Genomic DNA, 21458 nt, shown 5'->3' on the forward strand with positions numbered 1-21458 from the left:
ATGTAGGCTTGACTGTTGCAACACATTCTACCTGGGGCTGCCTTTTGACTCTTTAGAGAGTTCAGAAATAGCCATTGGTGCAGGATGCTGCTGCCAGGGCTCTGCTATCTGGAGCATATCATCATCTGATCTTGCACTCGGCACCTGGCTTGTTTCCGAGCCTGATTCAAAAGTGCTGGTGATCACTTTTCAAACTCTAAAGCAATTTGGGGCCAAGGTGCATAAAAGGCCACCTGCTCCCAATTGTCTCTACCTGTACATCAGGGGTAGACTCCAGCTCCCATCAGCTCCAGCCAGCATAGAATCACAGACTCGTACAATGGTAGCATTACCATTACCCTTAGAAGGGATCCCCCCAAAGGGTCATCTAGCCCAACCGCCTGAAATACAGGAATCACATCTAAAGAATCCCTGACAGATGACCATCCAGCATGGTCAGTGGTCAAGAATGATGGGAGCTGTAGCCCAGCAGCACCTAATGGTCCACAGTTTTCCTACCCTTGCTGCACACCAATATTTTTTTGAGGGGGCGTGTCTCTTCTTTGTGCTATTTGAGGTGCAGCCAGTTGCTACCTGGGGCAGGGGTTTCTTGGTTGCAGGGTCCAATCCTGGAATTGCCTCCTGAAGGAGTCCTATCCAGCCTCTTCCTGCACCCCAGTTCAGAGGTAGAGCATAAGTGTTGCATGCAAAGTGTCCCGACTTCGATCCCTGTTGTCTCTAGGCAAACACCCTGACAGGAACCCTGGAGAGCTGCTTTCGGTCATTGTAGACATTACTAATAGACCAATATAATCTCATTTGGTATAAAGCCATTTCCTGTGCTGCAAATATTAAGAAAGGTGGCAAAGACTCATTGACTTCAATGGGTCTTCAGTGTTACATTTATTTATTTATCTATTGATTTACTTCATTAAATTTATACACTGCTTTATTGTTAAAGTGGTTTGCAGAAAGAATAAACCAATAAAATTATTGTTAAAAACAGCAATTCAAAACATTAAAAAAATAATTAAAATCAGTGACAAGCAAAAACAGATAAAAATGCATGCCAGCATTCTATGTATCAGGATAAGGTAAAGTTAAAGGGACCCCTGACCATTAGTCCCAGTCGTGTCTGACTCTGGGGTTGCAGTGCTCATCTCGCTTTATTGGCCAAGGGAGCCGGTGTACAGTTTCTGGGTCATGTGGCCAGCATGACTAAGCCGCTTCTGGCGAACCAGAGCAGCACATGGAAACGCCATTTACCTTCCTGCCGGAGCGGTACTTGTATATCTACTTGCACTTTGACATGCTTTCGAACTGCTAGGTTGGCAGGAGCAGGGACTGAGCAACGGGAGCTCTCCCTGTCGTGGGGATTCGAACTGCCAACCTTCTGATTGGCAAGTCCTAGGCTCTGTGGTTTAACCCACAGTGCCACCCGCGTCCCTTAAGGTAAAGGTAAAGGGACCCCTGACCATTAGCAGGTGCCAAAAACAGCATAGTGAAGGCACCTGCCCGATGTCAATAGGCAGGTAGTTCCAAAGTGTGGTTGCCGCCACACTAAAAATATCAGTTTCTTACATCCCACCCAGTGCAATTCTTTTTCTCTCTTTGCCTGTGTTTTTCTTTTCCTGGGGTGCTCTTTTTTCAAAGTTAACTTTACTGTTGTCTTTCAGTGTTCATCGCACTTTCTGACTGCTGTGCACTGCTTAGAGAGCCTTTTAAGGGTCAAAACTGGGTTTACAAATGGGCACATAAATGCAAACCTAATTTCAGATGGCAGCGCTCGGTGGCGCAAAATCTCAAAAAGTGATCTAATGACTCTGGGAAGGAGCTCATATGGGATGATCAGACGATTTAGGTTTTTAAAGGGAACAGGCAGAACTTTAAATGGTTTGTGGACAGTGTGACACATTACATCTGCGCTATTCCTTAAAAAACAACTACCCATTTTTAAAAGTTCTCCTGTGATTATATGTTACGATTATGTGTAACTGGTTGCCAGCTTGATTTGGGCAGAACAATACGCTGCTGGAAACACCTTAATGGAGTGTTTCCTTACTGGGACTAACCCTAAGATGTCAAGCATTCTGTGTCCACCAATGTCATGAAGGACAGAGAGAAATTCGGTTTGGTTCCCATTTAAAGGTGAACCTATGTAATTCACACTTTCCAAAACAATATGAGAACCCAAACTCAACCATCCTTAGAAATCCACACTTTTTGCAGTTTGCCATGCAGTTTTCCAGCCAAGTAACATGTACAGAATTGCAGATTACCAGGGTAAATCGTACATAAAAATGCATATATTTGTGAAGATAACATGCAAAAATGCACTCTAGTAGAGGAAATTGCTTTGCAAAAATGTGTGCGTCAGTCAGGCAAAATTGCAGAAAAATGTGTATCGGTTGGGAGAAATTCGCACTGAAATTCTGAGGAGGGCTTTTAAAAAGGAAGAAAGAAAATTGCAAACTAATGTGAAGAACTGAAGCTAAGATTAGAAAAAAACGAGAAACTGATAGATTTGCCCATCCCTAAATGCAATGGAGCAAAGGCAGAATGGCACATTGTCCAGGTCTGAGACCCTGCAAAGAACCCTCTTCTCTTCTCATTCCTGTGTCCCTTTAAGTTTTGCCCAATGCCCAAGTGTAGAAGATGGGAAACCTCTGTCACCCCAAGGGCTGCATTCCTTTCTAGGCATCCTCTCAGGGGCCATGTGCTGGTGGTGGGCAAGGCCAGGAGCAGAAATGGGCGGAGCAACGAATATTAATTTACTCACACATGCAGCACTGCTCTCCATCTAGGCAGGCAAGAAGCATTATCAGAGGTTGCACTCACAACTGCACATTTAAAATGCTATTTTGATAGCCATGGCTCCACCTTCCCCCCAAAATTTGGGAACTGTAGTTCGTTAAGGGTGCTGGGAGCTATAGCTCTGGGACAAACACATTTCTAGGAAATTTAAATGGTAGTTCACAAATGCAGAGAGCAGGCTGAGCGTCAGTGCTGGTGGGCCCTGACTCTGAGGTGCCTGTGGGCACTGGGTGGTGACACTGAGCCTGGCAAGATGTGATGGTGTCACATGAAGAAGCAAGTGGCACAATATGTCACAGTGGAAGATGGGAGAGCCTGGCACCTAGGGGTGCCATTTTTGGGGTGGCAGCCTCCATGTGTCTGACAGCATGTGTTCCACTCTTAAATGAATGGGTAAATGGAGTTCTTTTAACACATGCATGCGAGCGAGCGAGCGCACACACACACTGCAAAATAAAAATAGTTTTTTGAAAAAATCACACACATTCAAATGCAATTTGTTCCCAATGTTTAGAAGAAGAAGAAGAGTTTGGATTTGATATCCCGCCTTTCACTCCCTTTAAGGAGTCTCAAAGCGGCTAACATTCTCCTTTCCCTTCCTCCCCCACAACAAACACTCTGTGAGGTGAGTGGGGCTGAGAGACTTCAAAGAAGTGTGACTGGCCCAAGGTCACCCAGCAGCTGCATGTGGAGGAGCGGAGACGCGAACCCGGTTCCCCAGATTGCGAGACTACCGCTCTTAACCACTACACCACACTTAGCACCCGTTAACAACCAGTCTGCCACATTCTGGACCAGCTGAAGCTTCTGAACGGTCTTTTCAGCTTCCCCAGCTGTTACCCAAATGCTCAGCAGTGGGATTCCAAAGACATCTTTTTAAAACGTTGCCCCTGACAGCTACAGCACCCCCGCTCTGATCCCTCATGGATCAGAACAAGAGCCCATCTAGTCTACCGTCCCATTTCTAAAACAGCTTCTAAATCAGGCATAGGCAAACTCCAGCCCTCCAAATGTTTGGGACTACAATTTCCATCATCCCTGACCACTGGTCCTGTTAGCTAGGGATGATGGGAATTGTAGTCCCAAACATCTGGAGGGCCGGAGTTTGCCTATGCCTGTTCTAAATAGTAGACAGCCAGATGCTCCCAGGTTGAAAGTGACAGGCCCCTACCTGCTCTTTGCCTCCATAACACCTGGTTTCAGAGATGTAGACTGCCACTGGACCTGGAAGTTCCATATAGCACTCTAGACTAATTCCTTTCTATGATTGATCACCTGTGAATTCGTCTAGCCCCTTCTTCGAGCCCTCAAAACCAGCAGCCATCACGTCTTGTGGCTGGGAATTCCTTAAGGCAATAATTACGCTTTGTGTGAAGAAGACCTTTCCTTGTGTCTAGCAGATCCTGAATCTCCTTCCCAGTCAGTTTCACTGGGAGACTCTTGAGTTTCAGCACGATCAGAGAAGGTGAAATGTTTCTCTTGTCTCCTTCCTCCATTCATAATTTTATAAACCTCTGTCATCTACCTCCATGAATAAAGACCCAAGTGCGATCGCTTGTCCTTCTCCAACAGTGTGAGAATCTGGAGAGCTCCACATTAGATTGTCTTTCTAGCAAATCGCTGTCCACATCCCCAAAGAACATTCACACAGCATGGAAGAACTTTTCCTCTCCCCCCTCCAAACAAAGGCCTTCCTTCCCCCTGCTCTTTCTTCCACCTGAAACCACCTTGGGCAGCTCTCACAAAACCCCCAGCAGTGTCTCACGGCTAAATTCTGCATGCTGCACAGAGCTCTCTGGGTACCCCATGTGACGGACCAAATGACAAGACAGAGAAGATTTGCTTAGCCACATTTCTTGTGCGCCCCAGAAGAGCACCTCTAAAGCCTAAGCAAAAGATCAAAAGGGAGAGGTACAGTGGTTCTGGAAGCAACCTCACCTGCACACTGTACACCCACTGGCTGATCCATGCATTTGGTGGCGGTGTTTGTGACAAGTTGCCACCGCTGACAACTTTCTGTCAGGAGAAGCCATTGATCTCTTGCAGTTGTGCAAATTCACCTAGAATTACAAGTGTTTGGGAAGGACCTCAAAGGCCATCTAGTTTACCCCCTGCCAGTGCAGGAAAGTCTATGGCTCTGGGGAGCATGAAAGACACACCTGAGACACATTATGAAAAGCATAATTTCCAAACCCAGCTGAGTGATCTCTGTTTCACCTGGCAAAGAAAGCAGACCCACAAAAGTAAATGCATGCAGGATGGCTGGGCCACATGTTTCCCAGCGCAGCTCATCCTTCCGACTTCATATATTTTCACATCTAACGGAGAGGCTTGGCCGTTCCCCCCACACCATGCAACCATTTCACAGCCCGTGACCTCTTTGTGAGGGTATTTTTTCGCACTCGAGAAAACCACACATGGCGAGACCCATTAAACAAAAGCAACAACCCTGAATCTCACTGAGGACTAGTCTCTTGGCAGACACGAGAGAAAGCTTAGAGCATTCAGCACCAGGGAGAGGAGAGAGGAGGGTCTGCTGGCTTTTGCTTGACAATCTCTTTCCACCTCATCCTTTTCAAGATAGGGAGAATTGGGACGCCTTTGAGAGACCTGCAAAGGCTCTTGTCTCCCCTGCTTTTATAACCCTGTGAGGTTAAGCTGAGCATCTTTTGGGAAGAGGGGCAACCCCCCCTCCCGACTCCCTGTAATGTGAGAATGCAGCTGGGGTGGTGGCAGCGGATGCTCAGCCACCGCCACATGGCAGGAGTGCAAGGCGCCACCGCGATCCGTAGTGCAACGTGTGGAGAATGTGGGACTGAGGAAGCACACCCCCTCTTTCTCTCCACTCCTCTCCCTGGGTGGCTCCCCCTTCGCACCTTGGGCGCAGTGGGTGCCCGTCACTGACGCCAGATGCGCAAGGTGCCTGGCACTAACTGTTGATCAAAGCACCCACAGCTCCAAGTCCCATCCCTCCTCCACCTGGGAGGGTGCGCGGGGGGGGGGGGGAGCCTCCTTCCTGCCTGGACACAAAGCCATTCTCCCCACCCTCTCGGAGCCACTGGCACGAGAAAGAATCAAAAAAGGACAAGGGGGGTGGAAAATCTCCTTACCTCGCCTGATGGGATCCAGGCTCCTGGTCAGAGTACCGCTGCTACATCCTCCTGTCTTCTTTGGTTTTTTTAAGGGGAACAGGGGGTGGAAAAAACCCTGCTCCGTGAATATCGTCTGTCCTTCTGAGAAGAAGGGCCCTTCCACACACTCACACGAGCACCCCAGCCGGCAGGATCCAAGTTGGTCTTCGATGGATTGAGGTATGGGAAGGAAGGTGTTTTAGGGAAGAAAGCCGGGCGGGGAGGGGGCGATTTGGAGAAGAGGAGAAGGCGTGGATGCTTCCTTCAAAGATGCTCTCTGTCTCTCCAGCCCTGCACTGCAGATCTATGGGTTAATAGTAAGAAGATGAGGCTTGAGGTTCCTTTACTTACTGAACCACAGAGAAAATGAGAGGGGGGGGCGGTTGAGTGGGAGTGGGAGGGGACAACACGAAGATGCGGAGGTGGATTTCCCAGGAACTGGGCAGAGCGGGGGAGGAGGGGGTTTCTCTTTTTGATTGGCAGGTAGACTCCACACGACTTCTCCTTGACGGAAGGCCACGATCCCGGCCTTTTATCGCTGGCAACTCACACGCACACGCGCGTGAACGCGAACACGAACGAACACACACACACACACTGGCCCGGCCTTGCGTGTTAATAATGCCAGCCGTGCATCTCGACACGAGCTTCGTGGAACCTGCAGCCCCCTCCCCGCCCTCTCTCCATCGCCTCAACCCCCCTCCTCTCCGCTTTCGGAGCTCTCCTGGGCTCTGTTTTATCTTCTCTGCAATGGGAATCCGGAGACGTTATGGCTCACAAGAGTGTGAGCAAAAAATAAAATCTTTTTCTTTTCTTTTTTAAAAAGATGTTCCAATGTAAGAACATCCCTTCCAACAGCCCAGCCCAGGAGCAAGAGATGTTGCGGGGGGGGGACTGGAGGGGGGGGGGGAGAAGAGATTTGCATTCAAGAAGCGAGGATGCGCTGCTTATTTTTAGGCACTCGGAACAAATTGCCTGCTGTTTTTCTGCTTTGTTACACAGCTACAGAAGCAGCAGGATGGGAGGATGGGGCGGGGTGGTGGTGGTGGAAGAGGCAGAGCCTTTTCGGGACGGGGTGGTGGAAGGAAGAGACGTGCTTGGAAAAAGAGGATGAGCAAAGCTCACGAGGAGGAAGGGAAGGGGGAAAGCACCGCGGGTCTTGCCCAGGCAGGGCCTGGCCATTGGGGGTTGGCAAAGCGGGGAGGACTTTCCCTCGGGACTGTGGGGTGTGGTGGCCGTGGGGGCAGTTCAGAAGGAGGCCTTCCAACACGCAGCTCAGCCACGTGAGAGTGGATTCTGGCGGGGTAAAGGCTCCAGCCACTTCCGCCAGGGGGAGCTCCTGAGCTCTGTAGCAGAGCACCTGCTTGGGCCTCAGAAGGGCCCTCAGCATCTTCTGGTAGGAGTGTGCAAGGCTCTCTGCCTTAAACCCTGGAAAGCTGCTGCCAGCCAGTGCAGACAATGCCAGTGGCATAAAGCAGTCTTCAATGTTCCTTAAAAGATGAGCTTCCAGCCACGGCTCGGTGTTAGAGCGCCTGCTATGCATGCAGAAGGGCCCAGGGTTCCATTTCGGGCAGCTGCAGGTAGGCCTGGGAAGGACCCATTCCTGAAACCCAGGGCAGCTGCTGCCAGCCAGTGTTGACCCTACTGAGCCAGATGAACCAATGACTCCGTGCAAGGCGGCTTCCAGGTTCCCAGGCCCGGATTAAAGGGTATGGAGGGGCCTGAGGTTGATAGGAGCAAAGGGCCTAAGTAGCATGTGCTGCACAGATTTCCAACAGCAATAAATAAAAATAACTCCAAAAGGCACCAGACAAAACAAATCTCGAATTCACAGATGCATTCAAATCAAAGAAACAACCAGCAAGCATAAATCATGCGCTGCAATCAAAACAAAACATTTCCTCCCCTTTGATCCCCTGGCTTTGGTTGTGGCAAAGGCACAAATGGTGTCATTCCTCCAAGGGGGCCCCAGGAGCAGCAAGCACTTGTTTCCTACAATCCCCTGGAGTGAAGTTGCACCTGTGGAATTGTGGGGAGTTTTTAAATGGCAGGTCTTCAAGCCAGTGGCTTGGAACAGGGCCCCAGGCGGAGGGATCACAACATTGCCAGTTGCTGGTGCCGGGCTTTACTTCATTCTAGAACTGAGTGAATATGCTCTGGGCACAGGACTTATCTTAGTGTGAGCCCAAGTATCTGTTTTGGATGTGTGGACTCCACTCTAAAATCGTAGCTGCTATCAAGTCAGCTCTCTCTGGGAAGAACTGGGTGGCAGGAACTGCCTTCTCCTCTGGGCCTGCCTTCTCCCTCAAGTACAGTATTCCGGGAGCCAGTGGTGGACTGGGCCAGAGGCAAAAGTGGGAGGAACAACAACAGGTGTGGCTCTCACTTTGTACAGTAAGCCACACAAAAGACAGAGGTTTGCAGAGTCGACTCAAGACATTTTGCTGCCTGAAGCAGAGAGCCAGGCTCTCTCTCTGTCCCAGGTCAAGGTACTTAGCAGCCAAGGCCAGCCAGGTACTTTAGGCATCTGAGGCAGAACATCCAGCAAGCACCTCGTCCTCCTTCCTGGTGATGAAAAGTGCAATAATAGCAAACCTAATAACAAAACCACCTGCTGTCCTTTCAAGACACCCAAAGTCAGCCTAAGGCTGATGCCTCACATTGCCTAACAGGAGGGCCAGCCCTGGAGGTTGGTATGAACATCTTCATACACACACCTCCCCAGCCTCCATCCAGGCAAGCAAGAGACATTGTTGTAGCTCAACTTTCCAGCCAGGCAAAACCACTCAAGGAGGCTGGGGTGGGATGTGACCCAGAGAGAGTCCAGTGGGTCTCCTCTGACCGGCTGAGCCTGTTGTTCTTCACCTTTGCTTTAGCTGCAAGCACCTGGCAATATCTGTGGCATTTATGCTGAACCCTACGGATGCGCCAAATTCATTTGGCTTTGGTTCAGGAGATTGCAGCACAAGAAGCAGGCACCCTTATTCAGATTACTTCCCATGTTCTGCTTGTTTGCTTGCTTGCTGGCTGACTTACTTGTAAGCACCCTGCCCTACCCAGGTCAGAGGTGTGCTTGCAGTGGAAGGAAGTCGACTTGTCTTGAGTCAACTCGGCAAACCTCTGTCTTTTGTGTGGCTTACTGTACAAAGTGAGAGCCACACCTATTGTTCCTCCCACTTTTGCCTCTGGCCCCGTCCATCCCTGGCTCCTGGAACACTGTCCTTGAGGTATTGTGGCCCACCACCTGAAAAAGGCTCCCCACCCCTGAGCTTAAGGATTTTGTTGAAGCTTCTATGTAGCAGCAACTGATTGAGTTGCTCTGAATGTCACAGAGGAATGGGACCAGCTAAAGTGTCTCTGCCTGCCACTGGCTAAGCTGTTCTGGTGCCAAAGAAGGGTGAGGCAGGAAGGTAGGCAAGAAGCAAGGGCCAAGGAAAGGAAAGCCAGGTGGTTGGTAATTGAGTGCTGGCAGGCCAGCCAGGAGGCGGTGATGCGGCCCACTCCTAAAGAAACCTGACCAGGATCTGATGGTTTTTGGCAACTATTGCCCATTTGCTAATACCTGTTTTTGGGGGGAAGTTGATTGTAACACAGGAAGCTGCCCTATATTGGAACAGACTATTGGCCCAGCTAGTTCAGTACACTGCCTGGTAGCATCTCTCCAGGGGTTCGGGAAGAGATTGTCTCTGGTTCTGCCTGGAGAGGCCAGGGATCATCTGCACACAAAACAAAGGCCATGCTCCTGTGCTTACAACCTTAAAGTTGGTGGCAATGCAACTGCAAGCACTCTTGAATGATACCTGTTTTCTAGACCTTTATCTGGAGAAAAGGCACAGAGTGTGTGTGGCTTTTGACCACGGAATCCTGCTGGATCAGCTCAAAGCACAAAGAGCGCTGCCACACAAGCTCGGGAATGTTTTCTACAGAGGTCTCTATTATCACCCCATCTTTATATGTGTACCTGTGCAAAATGAACACATGGCCACGTCCTCCTCTTTATTTCATTTATGAATTCCTTCGTGTCAGGCATCCCCAAGTGTTTTACAATGTAACAACGTAGAAAATCAGTTGCAGATATAAAAACGAGAGAAATACAGATTTTAAAACGATTTAAAACAACAGGACATACATAAATCAAATTGATTCCAAGACAGGCAACAACTGGGATAAATATCTTAGGAGGCTTGTTGAAAGAGGAATGTCTTTGGCAGGCATCGAAAAGACCACAGAGAAGGCACCTGCTCTGTCTGATATGCAACGGGGAGGGTGTTCCAAAGGACAAGTGCCACCACACTAAAAGCCCCATTCTGACATAATGCAGAACGGACCTCCTGATAGGACGGTATCTGCAGGCCCTCCCCTCTCCTGCAGAATACAGTAATTGGTTGGGTATGCAGCGGGTGAGGCATTCTTTTAAGCATCCTAGGCATTAAAGAGGCCTTTGGAGGAAGCTGTACCAATGAGGATGCTACCTTCCTCCTGGGCCTTATTGACCACACTTTCTGTTCTAACTGCTGATGTTTTTCGAGACCAGCTTTTCCCAACCAGGTTCTCTCCAGATGTTTTGCACTACAACTCCCATCAGCCTCAGCTAGCATGACCTGGGAAAGGCCACTGTACCATTTTCTTCTGTTGTTTCTTTTAGTTTGTTTTGACATTTCTACACTGTTGTCAGGGGTTCAGGAGCAGAGGCAAGAGCAAGGGAGGAAACAGAGAGCGAAGGGGAGGAGGCAGAAGAAAAGATGAGTGATGACGACGACCCGAGATCTCCGAGCCTTTCCAGTGAATCAGAAGATTCACAGAAAGGAGCACCAGTGGCCAGGGCAAGGGGGGAGTCTAGGGGGGCACCCCAGGAAGATAGAGCCAGAGGGGACTCAGAGGAGAGCAGTTGGAAATCGGGGCCAGCGTCACCGCCAGAGAGCAGGGAAGAGGAAGGGAGCCAGGGAGCAAGCGCTGGCAGCTCACAACAGGGGGGAGGGCATGAGTCAGGAGTGGCCACACCTCCATCGGGGAGCGAAGAAACGGTCAGACGGAAAGTGGAAGGTTGGGCGCGCGCGCCAAGTTCAAATGCACAGGAAAGTGACGCAGTAGGCAGCCCTGAAAGAGAGCCAGGTCCTAAAGCCCGGCGCAAGGAGACAGGGGGGTCCGGGGGGTCGGCGTCAGAAGAATCCAGGAAGGAAGAGACCCCGGGGGGCAGAGGGACCCAGAGGAGAACAGTCAGGCGGAAAAGGTGGAGCAGGGCTAGGATATTAAGTTGGTGCACAAGGGGCGGAGACTCAGACGGAGCTTCGCCGATCTAGCCACTAGACGTAGAGTTGCACGCAGCAGCTTGAGAATGGAAACTGTAATTCAATAAAGACTTTTACTTAATGATCGCTGGCTAGCGTGATCCTCTGTGAGCTCGGATCTGGAAGCAGCTCTGACAACTGTCATCTGTTTTCTTCCTTGTGGAAGAAAAGCAGACTAGAATTATTATTGTTGTTATTGCTATTATTATTATTTTAAACACCCATAAATAAAACAAATGGCAGTTGCCTAGCAACATCATCTCAACATGGAAGTGGCTGAGCAAGGCAACCCGTGGTTGCCAGGCGATAGGACCCTGCAGCAACACATAGCTGAGAATGGGTAGCATGCGGTGGGTTGAGGTGAGCAGAAGGACAGAGGGAGGACCCATAACCTCCTTCCTGAAAACTGACCACCTCTTAATGACATTTGTATGGGTCCACCAGAGGGTGGCTGAACCCATAATCTCTGAGCATTGGTCCTGGTGGCTGGGGCTGATGGGAGTTGGAGACCAACTAAATAAGGATATTGTAGAATTGGAAAGGGGCAACTGAAATATTCAAGGGGATGGAAAACTCCCTTATGAGGAAAGGTTGCAGCATTTGGGACTTTTATAGTTTAGAGAAAATGCGTTAGTTTCAGAGAGAGGAGGCAACATGATAGAAGTTCATAAAATTATGTAAGAGGTAGAGAAAGTGGATAGACAAAATATCCACTCCACTAGCAATGCAGCTGAATGTTGGAAGATTCAGGGCAGGCAAAAGAAAGCCCTTCTTCACACAGCCCACAAACTGTGGGACTTGCTCCCACAGGAGGCTGTGATGGTCACCAACTTGGATGGTTCTAAAAGAGGGTTAGACAGATTCATGAAGGAGAAGGCTATGTATGGCTAATAGCGAGGATGGCTCTTCTCTACCTCCATTGGTAGAGGCTGTATGTCTCTGAATGCTAGTTACTGAGAATCACAAGTGGGGCCTGTGCTGCTGTGCTCAGTTCCTGTTTGGGGGCTTCCTATTAAGGGCATCTCATTCACCATGAGAACAGGAGGCTAGACTAGATGGGCCACAGGTTCTTCTGATGTTCTCCTTGTGACCTGGGCAAATCTCTTCATATGTTCTTAAATTCTTAACAATGTCTGAATCCAGAACTGAGCAGATCCAGAACCGGCTTTCTGCCCTCACTTCTGTTCATCTGTCCATTCTGAGCAGGGCCTCCCAAGACATTTTGGCACATGAGGCAGACCCCAAAATGGTGTCAGGGAAGAAGGAGTGAGGGAAGATCTACATTAGGAACAAGCTGAGGGAAGAAAGATTGGCATTGGGATCTGCTTCCCTGGTGGATCCTGCCACTTGAGGCAGTCACCTCACCTTGCCTCATGGGAGGGCTGGCCCTGCTTCTGAGGTACAGGCCTCAGAATTAGGGGGCCTGAGGCATCCTTGGCTTTCACTGCTCTTAAAGCTGACATATTCCCAGGCCTGGTGTCAACAGCAGGCAACTTTGGGCAACAGCCTGGGTCATCATGCTCCACCAGGGCCATTCTGAACTGATACCTGCTCTGGGCAACCAGCCATGAACAGTGGTGGGCAACCATTTAAATCTCCCATGATGCCAGAGTGAGAAAGTCATTACATCAAGCACTCCTGGGCATTGTGGGAAAGTTATATGGCAACCTGCCACTGTAGCTCGCTGGTATATGAGGAGCCTACCAGAGAGAATTCTGCTGGACACCCCTTCCGACCCAGAGCTGACCTTGTGTATTTCAACCAGGCCAGATGTCTGTATTTTTACACCCTGGCAAAAGCCCATGGAGAACCGCACCTGTGGAAGACTTGCCTTCCTCAGATCTGTTTAAAGATTGGAAGATGTAACTCAGTCGAAAACAGCAGCCTTAGCTGTTCTGATCTAGAAGGAGAGACCTAATTCAGGGATGTTTAAAACTCATGTTTGTTTGACCCTGTTGCATCATATCTGTAGGGCGAAGTCTGGATGGTTTCAGAGAGCCCATCACTTAATCACTTTGCCATGCAGAGATAGCCAACATTTAGGTGCACCTAACACCCCTATCCTGACCAAGCACATGATGGGTAAGTAAATCTCCACAGATTTTCCCTTTGTCCATGTCCTTACACCCCCTTATTAAGGGAAGCTTGCATTCAGAAGTGCATTGCAGTTAATTTACCACCACAATCCAACGGGCAGTAGGTTACATGGCATTATTTGGAACTGTTAATGTTATGCTGTTATTGGTTATACTAGCAAGATGGAACTTCCATGTGCAGCAGCTTAAATTTATTTTACGAAATAAATTGTATGAAATAAACAGCTAGAGAGCTGCTGCCAGACAGTATATACAAAAGCTAGATGCACCAATGGCCTGATTCTATATGAGACAGCTTCCTGTCTCAAGCCAATTCCTGTTTAAATTTATTCACAATCAATCAATCAATCAATTAATTAATTTTCACCTTTCCTGTCTTCCCACTTGCTCAGCACAGGGCCTGTGGCTCATTCCACCAGCAACCCTGTGAGGAATTTTGAGGAATGTTAGGCTGAGAGCAACTGCCCCAGAGAGCAACAGCCCCATGGGAAGGTTTTACCCATGGAGGCTTGGCCCATTAGGGCAATGGGGCACTGCCCCACCAACCTCAGCCTGCCCTCAGCCAATCCACACCAACCTGCCTTGTCACAACAACCAGTCAAGAGAGTTCTGCTGCAGGCCAGCTTCCTCCTGGTTGGTCTCTGGGTTGCTACGTACAACTCAGGAGGGCAGAGGATGGATAGAATTAGAAGACTGTCCCTCACATTAGTTCTGCCTCTGTCTACTATTGGTCTCTCTGCCTTCAGTCCTTCCAGTCCCAATGGGCATATCTGGTCTTTATTGAGTTATTATCTTGGGTTTATGCACATGGAGGATATTCATTTTCCTATCTATCAATTGTTGTCCCACACTTTCGGATTCATTTCTCCATTACTTTCCTAACTGAGAAAAGTCCACCTGTTTCTTTAAAAAAAAATGGATTTGCTATGCCAGAGCCATTTAATCTACTTTAATTGTGCAAACCCAAATGGTATGTGATTGAATCCTCCCACCCCAAAATAGTGACAGTCTGGAGGTGACCCATATTTGTATAAATGTGTTAAGAAGGGGTTAGCAAGGTGGCTATGAGGAATGCCCTCCCCCATTTAAAAAAAACCAAATCCAGTGAAATGTCACTAATCCAAACTTGTTTTCCTTGAATCTCCCTGTTGTTTAGCAGGGGGCTAAACATCAGCCTCAAAATTTCACTCTAAGTGAAACTTGGGAGCGTTTTATGGATGTACAGACTAAACCCCACCTTTAACAATGTTACTGAAATTCTTTTGGCCTTTCGGATGTTTCATCCAAGCAAGAATATCTGTATCTGCTTTAGAATTTTGCTTTAGGCAAAATTTGGCTGTTGGCTCTAATGAGCAGGACACGACATTCAAGGAATCTCACCTACCTCCCTTTGTATTTCAAAGTGATGGCTTCATATTAGATGCGCCAGGTTAGTCAATGGAAATTAACCCGCTCTCTGTTCTGTTCCGCTGAAAGATTTGAATGGGCCTGTTGGGCCAGAGTGCCTTCTAGTGGTGGCAATAACACTCTGCTTTCCTTCTCAATGAATGGAGTTGGTTCTTTTATGTAGCTATTGCCATTCATAAGTGTTTGGAACTTCAGTGGTCACCTATATAAATTCCAAAATCTGTTTTTAGGGCTGTGTTTCACCTTTGAAACAGATGAAATCATAAGGACAACGAGAGTACCTTTGATTATGTGCAGAGTGCATTTCCTTATTGGCACCTCCATTATACATCTTTAGGCACCAGGCGAACATGTTCCTCTTCAATCAGCCCTTGGGCTGATTAACAGTCTATGCCCTTTAAAACGTATTTATTGGAGGGGGGGTTGTTGGTTTGCTTTGTTTTTATTCTTGTTTCTATTATGTTCTCTGTGGTTTATTTTGTATTTTGATGCTGTGAACTGCCCCAAGATTGTCGGATGAACAGCGGTATACAAATTTAATTAATTAATAATTGGTCATGATGACTGACCTGATGGGAGCTGCAGTCCAATGACAGCCAGAGTACAACAGTATTCCCACCCTTGATTTAGCCCAGTGCTGTCTACTCTGGCTGGCAGTGAATATCCAGGGTCTCAAGCAGAATGTCACTTGCTATTGGATCCTTTTAATTGGAGATGACAGGAGCTGAGCCAGAGACCTTCTGCATGCATAGCAAGTGCTGTGCCATTGAACTGTGTTGTTGTTGTTTAGTTGTTTAGTTGTGTCCGACTCTTCGTGACCCCATGGACCAGAGCGTGCCAGGCACTCCTGTCTTCCACTGCCTCCCACAATTTGGTCAAACTCATGTTGGTAGCTTCGAGAACACTGTCCAACCATCTCGTCCTCTGTCGTCTCCTTCTTCTTGTGCCTTCCATCTTTCCCAACATCAGGGTCTTTTCCAGGAAGTCTTCTCTTCTCATGAGGTGGCCAAAGTATTGGAGCCTCAGCTTCAGGATCTGTCCTTCCAGTGAGTACTCAGGGCTGATTTCCTTGAGCTGTGTACACAACGCTATTATAGCACCTTGTATTGAATGTCCAATATAACTGGCTACCTGCTTTCCAGGTCTCTCTCTTCTCCCTCCTCATTTCTTACCAAGTCTTGGGACTGAACTGCAACTGAGCTGTGATCCTAGTGCATCACACTCACTTTCTCATTATTTGGACCAAGGGAAACAGGCCTTTCCATTCTTCCTTTGAGTGTCTTTGTGTATGTATGTGTGTGTGTGAGAGAGAAAGAGTTGGGTGGGGGAGAGTCAAGAAACTCCATTTTCATGCCCACCAAACATGCTTGCCAAGTCACACACAGGTTCAGCTGCTTTCAAGAGATTTGCAGAGCATAGTCCATCAAAGCAAACATACAAAGAGTGCTGCCTTAAACTAGATATAACCAATTCCCAAACTATGGGAAGGTATAAAACGGAAATGGCAAATATCTCCCTGGGCATGCTGCTTATAATCTAAACCAATTTTTATTTATCTGCTTGTGAGTTCCATTTGGCAGTTCCCACCCCCCATGATATATGAGCAGACTCAACAGAAATGTGAATATATACATAAGAACGAACTGCGGAATATTTTTCATGGACTGCAAAGATCACTGGAGACATTATCTGCTTGCTGTTTGATTCTGCAAGGTTGCTTGATTCACTGTTCTGCATGCCAGGTGCCGGCAAGTCACCACCCACTTGCAGTGAGCCCCAGTTCTGTGCAAGGCAGATATCAGAAAAGGCAGGTGGTGCAACGGGACATATGGGAAACTGGCACATATAGCCATGAAGCCATTTATGCATATAGCCATTTATGATGGGAGAGTGAATGGGGCCCCTTCACCAGCCACCACCATGCAAATATTACAGAAGCCCTCCAGAAGCCCAATTCGCTTCTTCAAACTGGCTTTTGAATTCCTGGTTTGTTTGTTTTTTAAATGCAGAATAAAGCAACTAACTGAAAGAGAGTTCATCAGGTGTGGACTTTGGCAATTAAATATGGCACCTAGTGCAAGGCCAAAATCTGGCGCTCACAAATGGATAGTCTCAATTATGGATCTTCTCCTTTCAATTTTGACCCCCCTCAGCTCAGTGCCCTCTGTGGGCGCCCACATTGCCCAAAAGCTGGCACTGGAGAGAGAGACAGATACCCCAATAGAGCAAGGAGCAGGGCAAAGGCCCCCCTGCTCTTAAACTTCTAGCTGTCACTCCTAGAGAGCAGGAGAAGTAAAATTCTTTCCAGGCATGTGCGAGACTTGCTGTTCAATTATTCCCCGTTTATTCCTTTCGACAGCTCCTGCCTCCCTTTTCAATATGCCATATAATTTGCTAATAATAATAATTACCGTGATCGCTGGCCCAGAGTGCAAAGAGGTAATCAACTCCTTAAGCCCTGACTGTGCACTACTAAAGAAAAGGAATGCAAAAAAGAAAAGAAAAAAATAGCTACTCAGCCCATCATTATTCAGCCTAGCCAATCTAGGGTTCTTTGTTCACCTCCCTATGATGCAATCCCAATGAAGGTTTCTGATACACTGGAGGACCATGATGGAATATTCTGAGGAAAGCCCAGCAAATCTGGGTCAGATCACTTTAGCAGCTCTATGCCAGCTTTTGCTAGCCTAGTGCCCTCCAGATGTTTTGGGCTGCAGCACCCATCAGCAAAACCTCCAGAGGACACCAGGATAGTGGAGGAAAAACCAACATGCTGCCCTCCAGATGTTGTGGACTGCAACTCCCACAATTCTTGACTGCTGACTATGCTGGCTGGGGCAGGTGAGAATTGCAGGTGAAAACATCTGGAGGGAACCCCCATATTGGCTACCCCTGTTCTATACCATTGCCATTACATGATGGAAGGAAGGTGGGATATCAATATGATAAACAAATCCTTGCCTCCCATTCCCCCAGGATTCAAAAATGGTGGCCCTGCCAATAAGGAGTCCCTACCCTGTATTGTATCTGATTGCTCTACCAACATTTCCCAGGATGGTTTGGGGGCCACTGTCAGATAACAAAACACTGAGATAGGTGGACTGTTTGTCTGACACAGCATGGCAAATCCCTCCTGTTTTGATTACTCCTACCTGCAGAACCAGATCAGCCTTTGCCAACCTGGTGCCCTCTATGTTTTGGAGAACGACTCCCATTAGCCACAGCCGGCAAAGCTGTGAGCTCCCAAATTATGTTTGTTTTTTTCTCCTGGACTCTGCACAGAATGCATCTTATTTGGCCTGTGGGGGAACAGAAATAGAATTTGCTTTAGTTATGTGGAACAAACACCACCTGTGACTAGAGATGGGGACATTTTCAGTTTCTGTTTATCTCTGTTTCTCATTTTTCCATCTTAAGTTCAGTTCTACATCAATTTGCCATTTTTTTTAAAAAAAACCTCATGAAAGAATTAACCAGCATTTTAGCTCACATTTCTCTTAATAAGCACCCATCTGTATGCAATTTTGCCTAATATATTGTTATGATTCTTTTAATAATCTCTACATTCACTGAGTGGTTAGAATTCAAGCAAACTCATAAATTCAGGGCAACGGCTTGCTGGTGGTGGGTGCTGAAGAAACAAAAGGCTGGTAATGGCCTGGTTTGTTTGATAATGGTAAGCCATCTGCAAAACATCAGACCCTCTGCCCAGTAGCTTTTTGGGGTAGGTTTACCACTGGCATGATGTAAGCAACAGGAAAGAGAAAATGCCCTTTGCAGTGAGAAACACAGAAACAGAGGCTGTCAGGGTGACGGGGGAGGAGGGGCCGGATGCTGGAAGCGGAAGGGGAGGAGTTGCTTTCTGCAGGGGCTGCTGGGAAGAAGGGGGAGGTGGGCAGAACTCCATGTGGGACTGAAGGGCAGCGGCCAGAGATACAGGGGGGTGGCATTTAGGATGCTTCTAGATCCACTGCTGCACTGCTGGGAAGAACAAGCTCCTCTTGGAATGCAACTGCCATGAACTCTCTCCATAAAACTCAGGTGTAAATATAGGTAAATAAACCATATGTCATAAAGACACTAGGCTCGGTCATGCCTCATTCCAAAGGACACCAAGACCCTTGGAATCTCGCATCGCTCGACAAAGATTGGGCAGAGAGTGTAACAATATATAATCTGCAATGCAATTTTGCCTGAAACAATGCATTTTTGTTTGTTATTTTCAATAATATTTTACCCCAGTATTTTAATGTTTGGACACATTGTTGGCTGCAGAATTTTGTTGCAAAATACAGATAAGTGCAAAGTTTCGAAAGGTGGCTCTGTTTTGGTTCTGTATTGTTTTGGAAAGTGCAAATCTAGCTAGGTTTGCCCTGAAACACAAATTTAATTGAAATTCTCCCCTCTCTCTAACTATTTTCATAAGAGTTTGCTGCCTGCCGATCTTCTCAGGTCAAGTGTCGTATGACAAAGCAAGGAGCATGCTGACCCCATGTGGTGTAGTGGTTAGCGTGTTGGACTAGGACCAGGGAGACCAGGGTTCGAGCCCCTCCTCAGCCAGAAAGTTTGGACCAGAATTCCCATCAGGCCTAGGCAGTCCCTGGATAGGACTGATGGGAGCTATAGTCAAAAAATCATGGATAGCTGACATGAGTATGAAGGCACACATGCCTACCCAAAGCCAGCATCACTCTCCCTTGCAAACAAGACAACATAAAGCATTGCTGTGTACCATTCTGTGACTTGCCGTTAGCGATAAAATGAAGCCTGAAAGACGGGAACAGTTTCCTTCCATTTCCAGTGCCATGTTATTAAGAGTTGTACAAGGTTCCTGCATTAAAAAAAGGAGGGGGAGGGAAGGTGGAATTGGACTTAATCCCAGGAGAAAGGGGAACTTCCTGCACTGCAACCTGTCTTGTCAGTGGATGGACGGGTTCTCACCCTCCAGAAAAGGCAGGGACTGAGTGAGATCATTGTCTCATATCCTGGGGATCCACTGCTGGTCAACAATACTGAGCTAGATGGACTAATGCTATAAGGCAGCATCCAAGGTATCTTTCACTTGACACACTGGCTTCAGGTCTGGCAAAACCAAATGCATCTTTATGTTACTCATTTTTACAAGATGGATGATGGCTGCCGAGCGCCAACGTGTGCTGGTGTTTTTTTAAGTGGACCTATGAGCTTTCATGGTGGCTAAAAGACTTATACTGTATTTTGAGCCTGGAAAGATAAATGCCCATCAACCAGGGCTTTTTTTCCAGCCGGAACTTGCCAGAGCTCAGTTCCAGAACTTCTCAGGTGGGTGCCATTGCCATGATAAGAGAAGAAGGGAGACGTTCATGGTGAGTTCCGGCACCTCTTTTTCTAGAAAAATAGCACTGCCACGATCTATTATGCAATGGTTTGAGGACCTCACTGCCCTGGCTACGCTCAAAGGGCTTTCATATGGCGTCAATCTCACGTAGACATCTATTTGGACATCTGAAGTGCTGATTAAACTGGAATGTTTAATTTAAGATTCACATTGTGATTGTCACAGTACTTGCAATATGAACTTATGTTGATTAGCATTATTTGATGATGATGAATACTTTTCTTATATTTTTCTTTCTCCTTCCAATTTCCTAATTTTTCTTTTCTCTTCCTCTCCATATTAATAAAACGAATAAGAAAATGGGATAGTGGAAACAATGGATGCAGGGCTCACAGCTTCTGAGCATGTGCAAAATGCCTTCCTGGCTTCAGGTTTATGTGCTGCTTGGCCTCTCTCCGTCTCTCTCACCCCCAACACCCACCCACCCACCCTTTCAGGCTCTCTCCAGTCTCTGTGCAAATGGAGCAGATACGGTAACTAAGGAGGAGTCGGTTGTTACTAAGTGGGGGACCGACCGGAGATAAACAGAGAGATAACTAGATCATCCGTTGCTTCCATCCAAGCCCTCCTTTATCACAACTACATAAATTAGAATGAAAATTTAATTTGGGGCTTTGAAAAATTCATGCACAGTCAAAGCAGCGATGCCAATCTGCTCCAAGTTTGAATGTTTCCTTCATATTATGAAAGAGTGAATGGATCACATGTTGGGTGTTGATCCCTTGGGAGAGGATTTAAATATTAACCCCTTAGATATTAACTTAAGAACTGGTGAGATCATTCGATCCCTGAAATTGTCAGCAGCAGCTCGTAATCCTATTCATGAAGCCTGCTCAATTTGTGATCTGGCAAGTCAAATGCAGCCCACTTCTTGTGCCCATTCTGATACTTTACCAACGCCAACAACACCAATACCCTGCTGCTGCTGTTCACAGGGCTGGAGCAACGCCCCGGAACTTCATTTCCAGGTCCGAGTTTAGCAAACTTCACCAGCACCTCAATTTTTTGGGATTGTCTGGTCTTCTACTTGTGGTACTGCTCCTCTGGGGTTGCTTTGTTTCAGCCGTGGGGAACCTGTGCTTCTCCTGATACTGTTGGACCCCAGCTCCCATTATCCATAGCCAGTATGCCCAGGGATGGTGGGATTTGTAGTCCACAAACATCTGGAGTATTACAGGCTCTCCATTCCTGCTTTATTAGCTTTTAGTGGTGTCATTTTGGCAACTCTAACATAATTTGCTGTTGGAGTGGGGAAAGAAGGATGTTTATCTGTGGACTAATTGCTAAAAGAATATGACATTTGTTTTATAGGAACACAGGAAGCTGCTGTATACAGAGTTAGATCATTGGTGCATCTACCCAAGTT

At 47.5% G+C, this 21458-nt stretch overlaps 2 protein-coding genes across 5 annotated transcripts in view; one reads left to right on the forward strand and one right to left on the reverse strand.

Annotated features, from left to right (window-relative positions):
- The window catches only part of DLGAP3 (DLG associated protein 3), a 178694-nt gene extending 172683 nt beyond the window's left edge, over positions 1 to 6011 (reverse strand). For all 3 annotated transcript variants that reach the window (XM_081200018.1, XM_081200019.1, XM_081200017.1), the window contains exon 1: positions 5904 to 6011. The gene's annotated coding sequence lies outside the window, so the exon portion shown is untranslated. The remainder of the gene's footprint in view (positions 1 to 5903) is intronic.
- The window catches only part of SMIM12 (small integral membrane protein 12), a 30394-nt gene continuing 14931 nt past the window's right edge, over positions 5996 to 21458 (forward strand). The window contains exons 1-2 of one of the 2 annotated variants that reach the window (XM_081200081.1): positions 5996 to 6104; positions 13185 to 13294. In XM_081200081.1, the coding sequence (XP_081056207.1) occupies positions 13288 to 13294 (7 nt within the window). In that variant the 5' untranslated portion in view covers positions 5996 to 6104; positions 13185 to 13287. Of the gene's footprint in view, positions 6105 to 11497; positions 11573 to 13184; positions 13295 to 21458 lie in introns of those variants that run through there. The other variant, XM_081200080.1, reaches the window with a different exon arrangement.

This window comes from Podarcis bocagei (genome assembly GCF_964188305.1).
Source record: "Podarcis bocagei genome assembly, chromosome: 7".
Taxonomy (NCBI): Eukaryota; Metazoa; Chordata; class Lepidosauria; order Squamata; family Lacertidae; genus Podarcis; species Podarcis bocagei.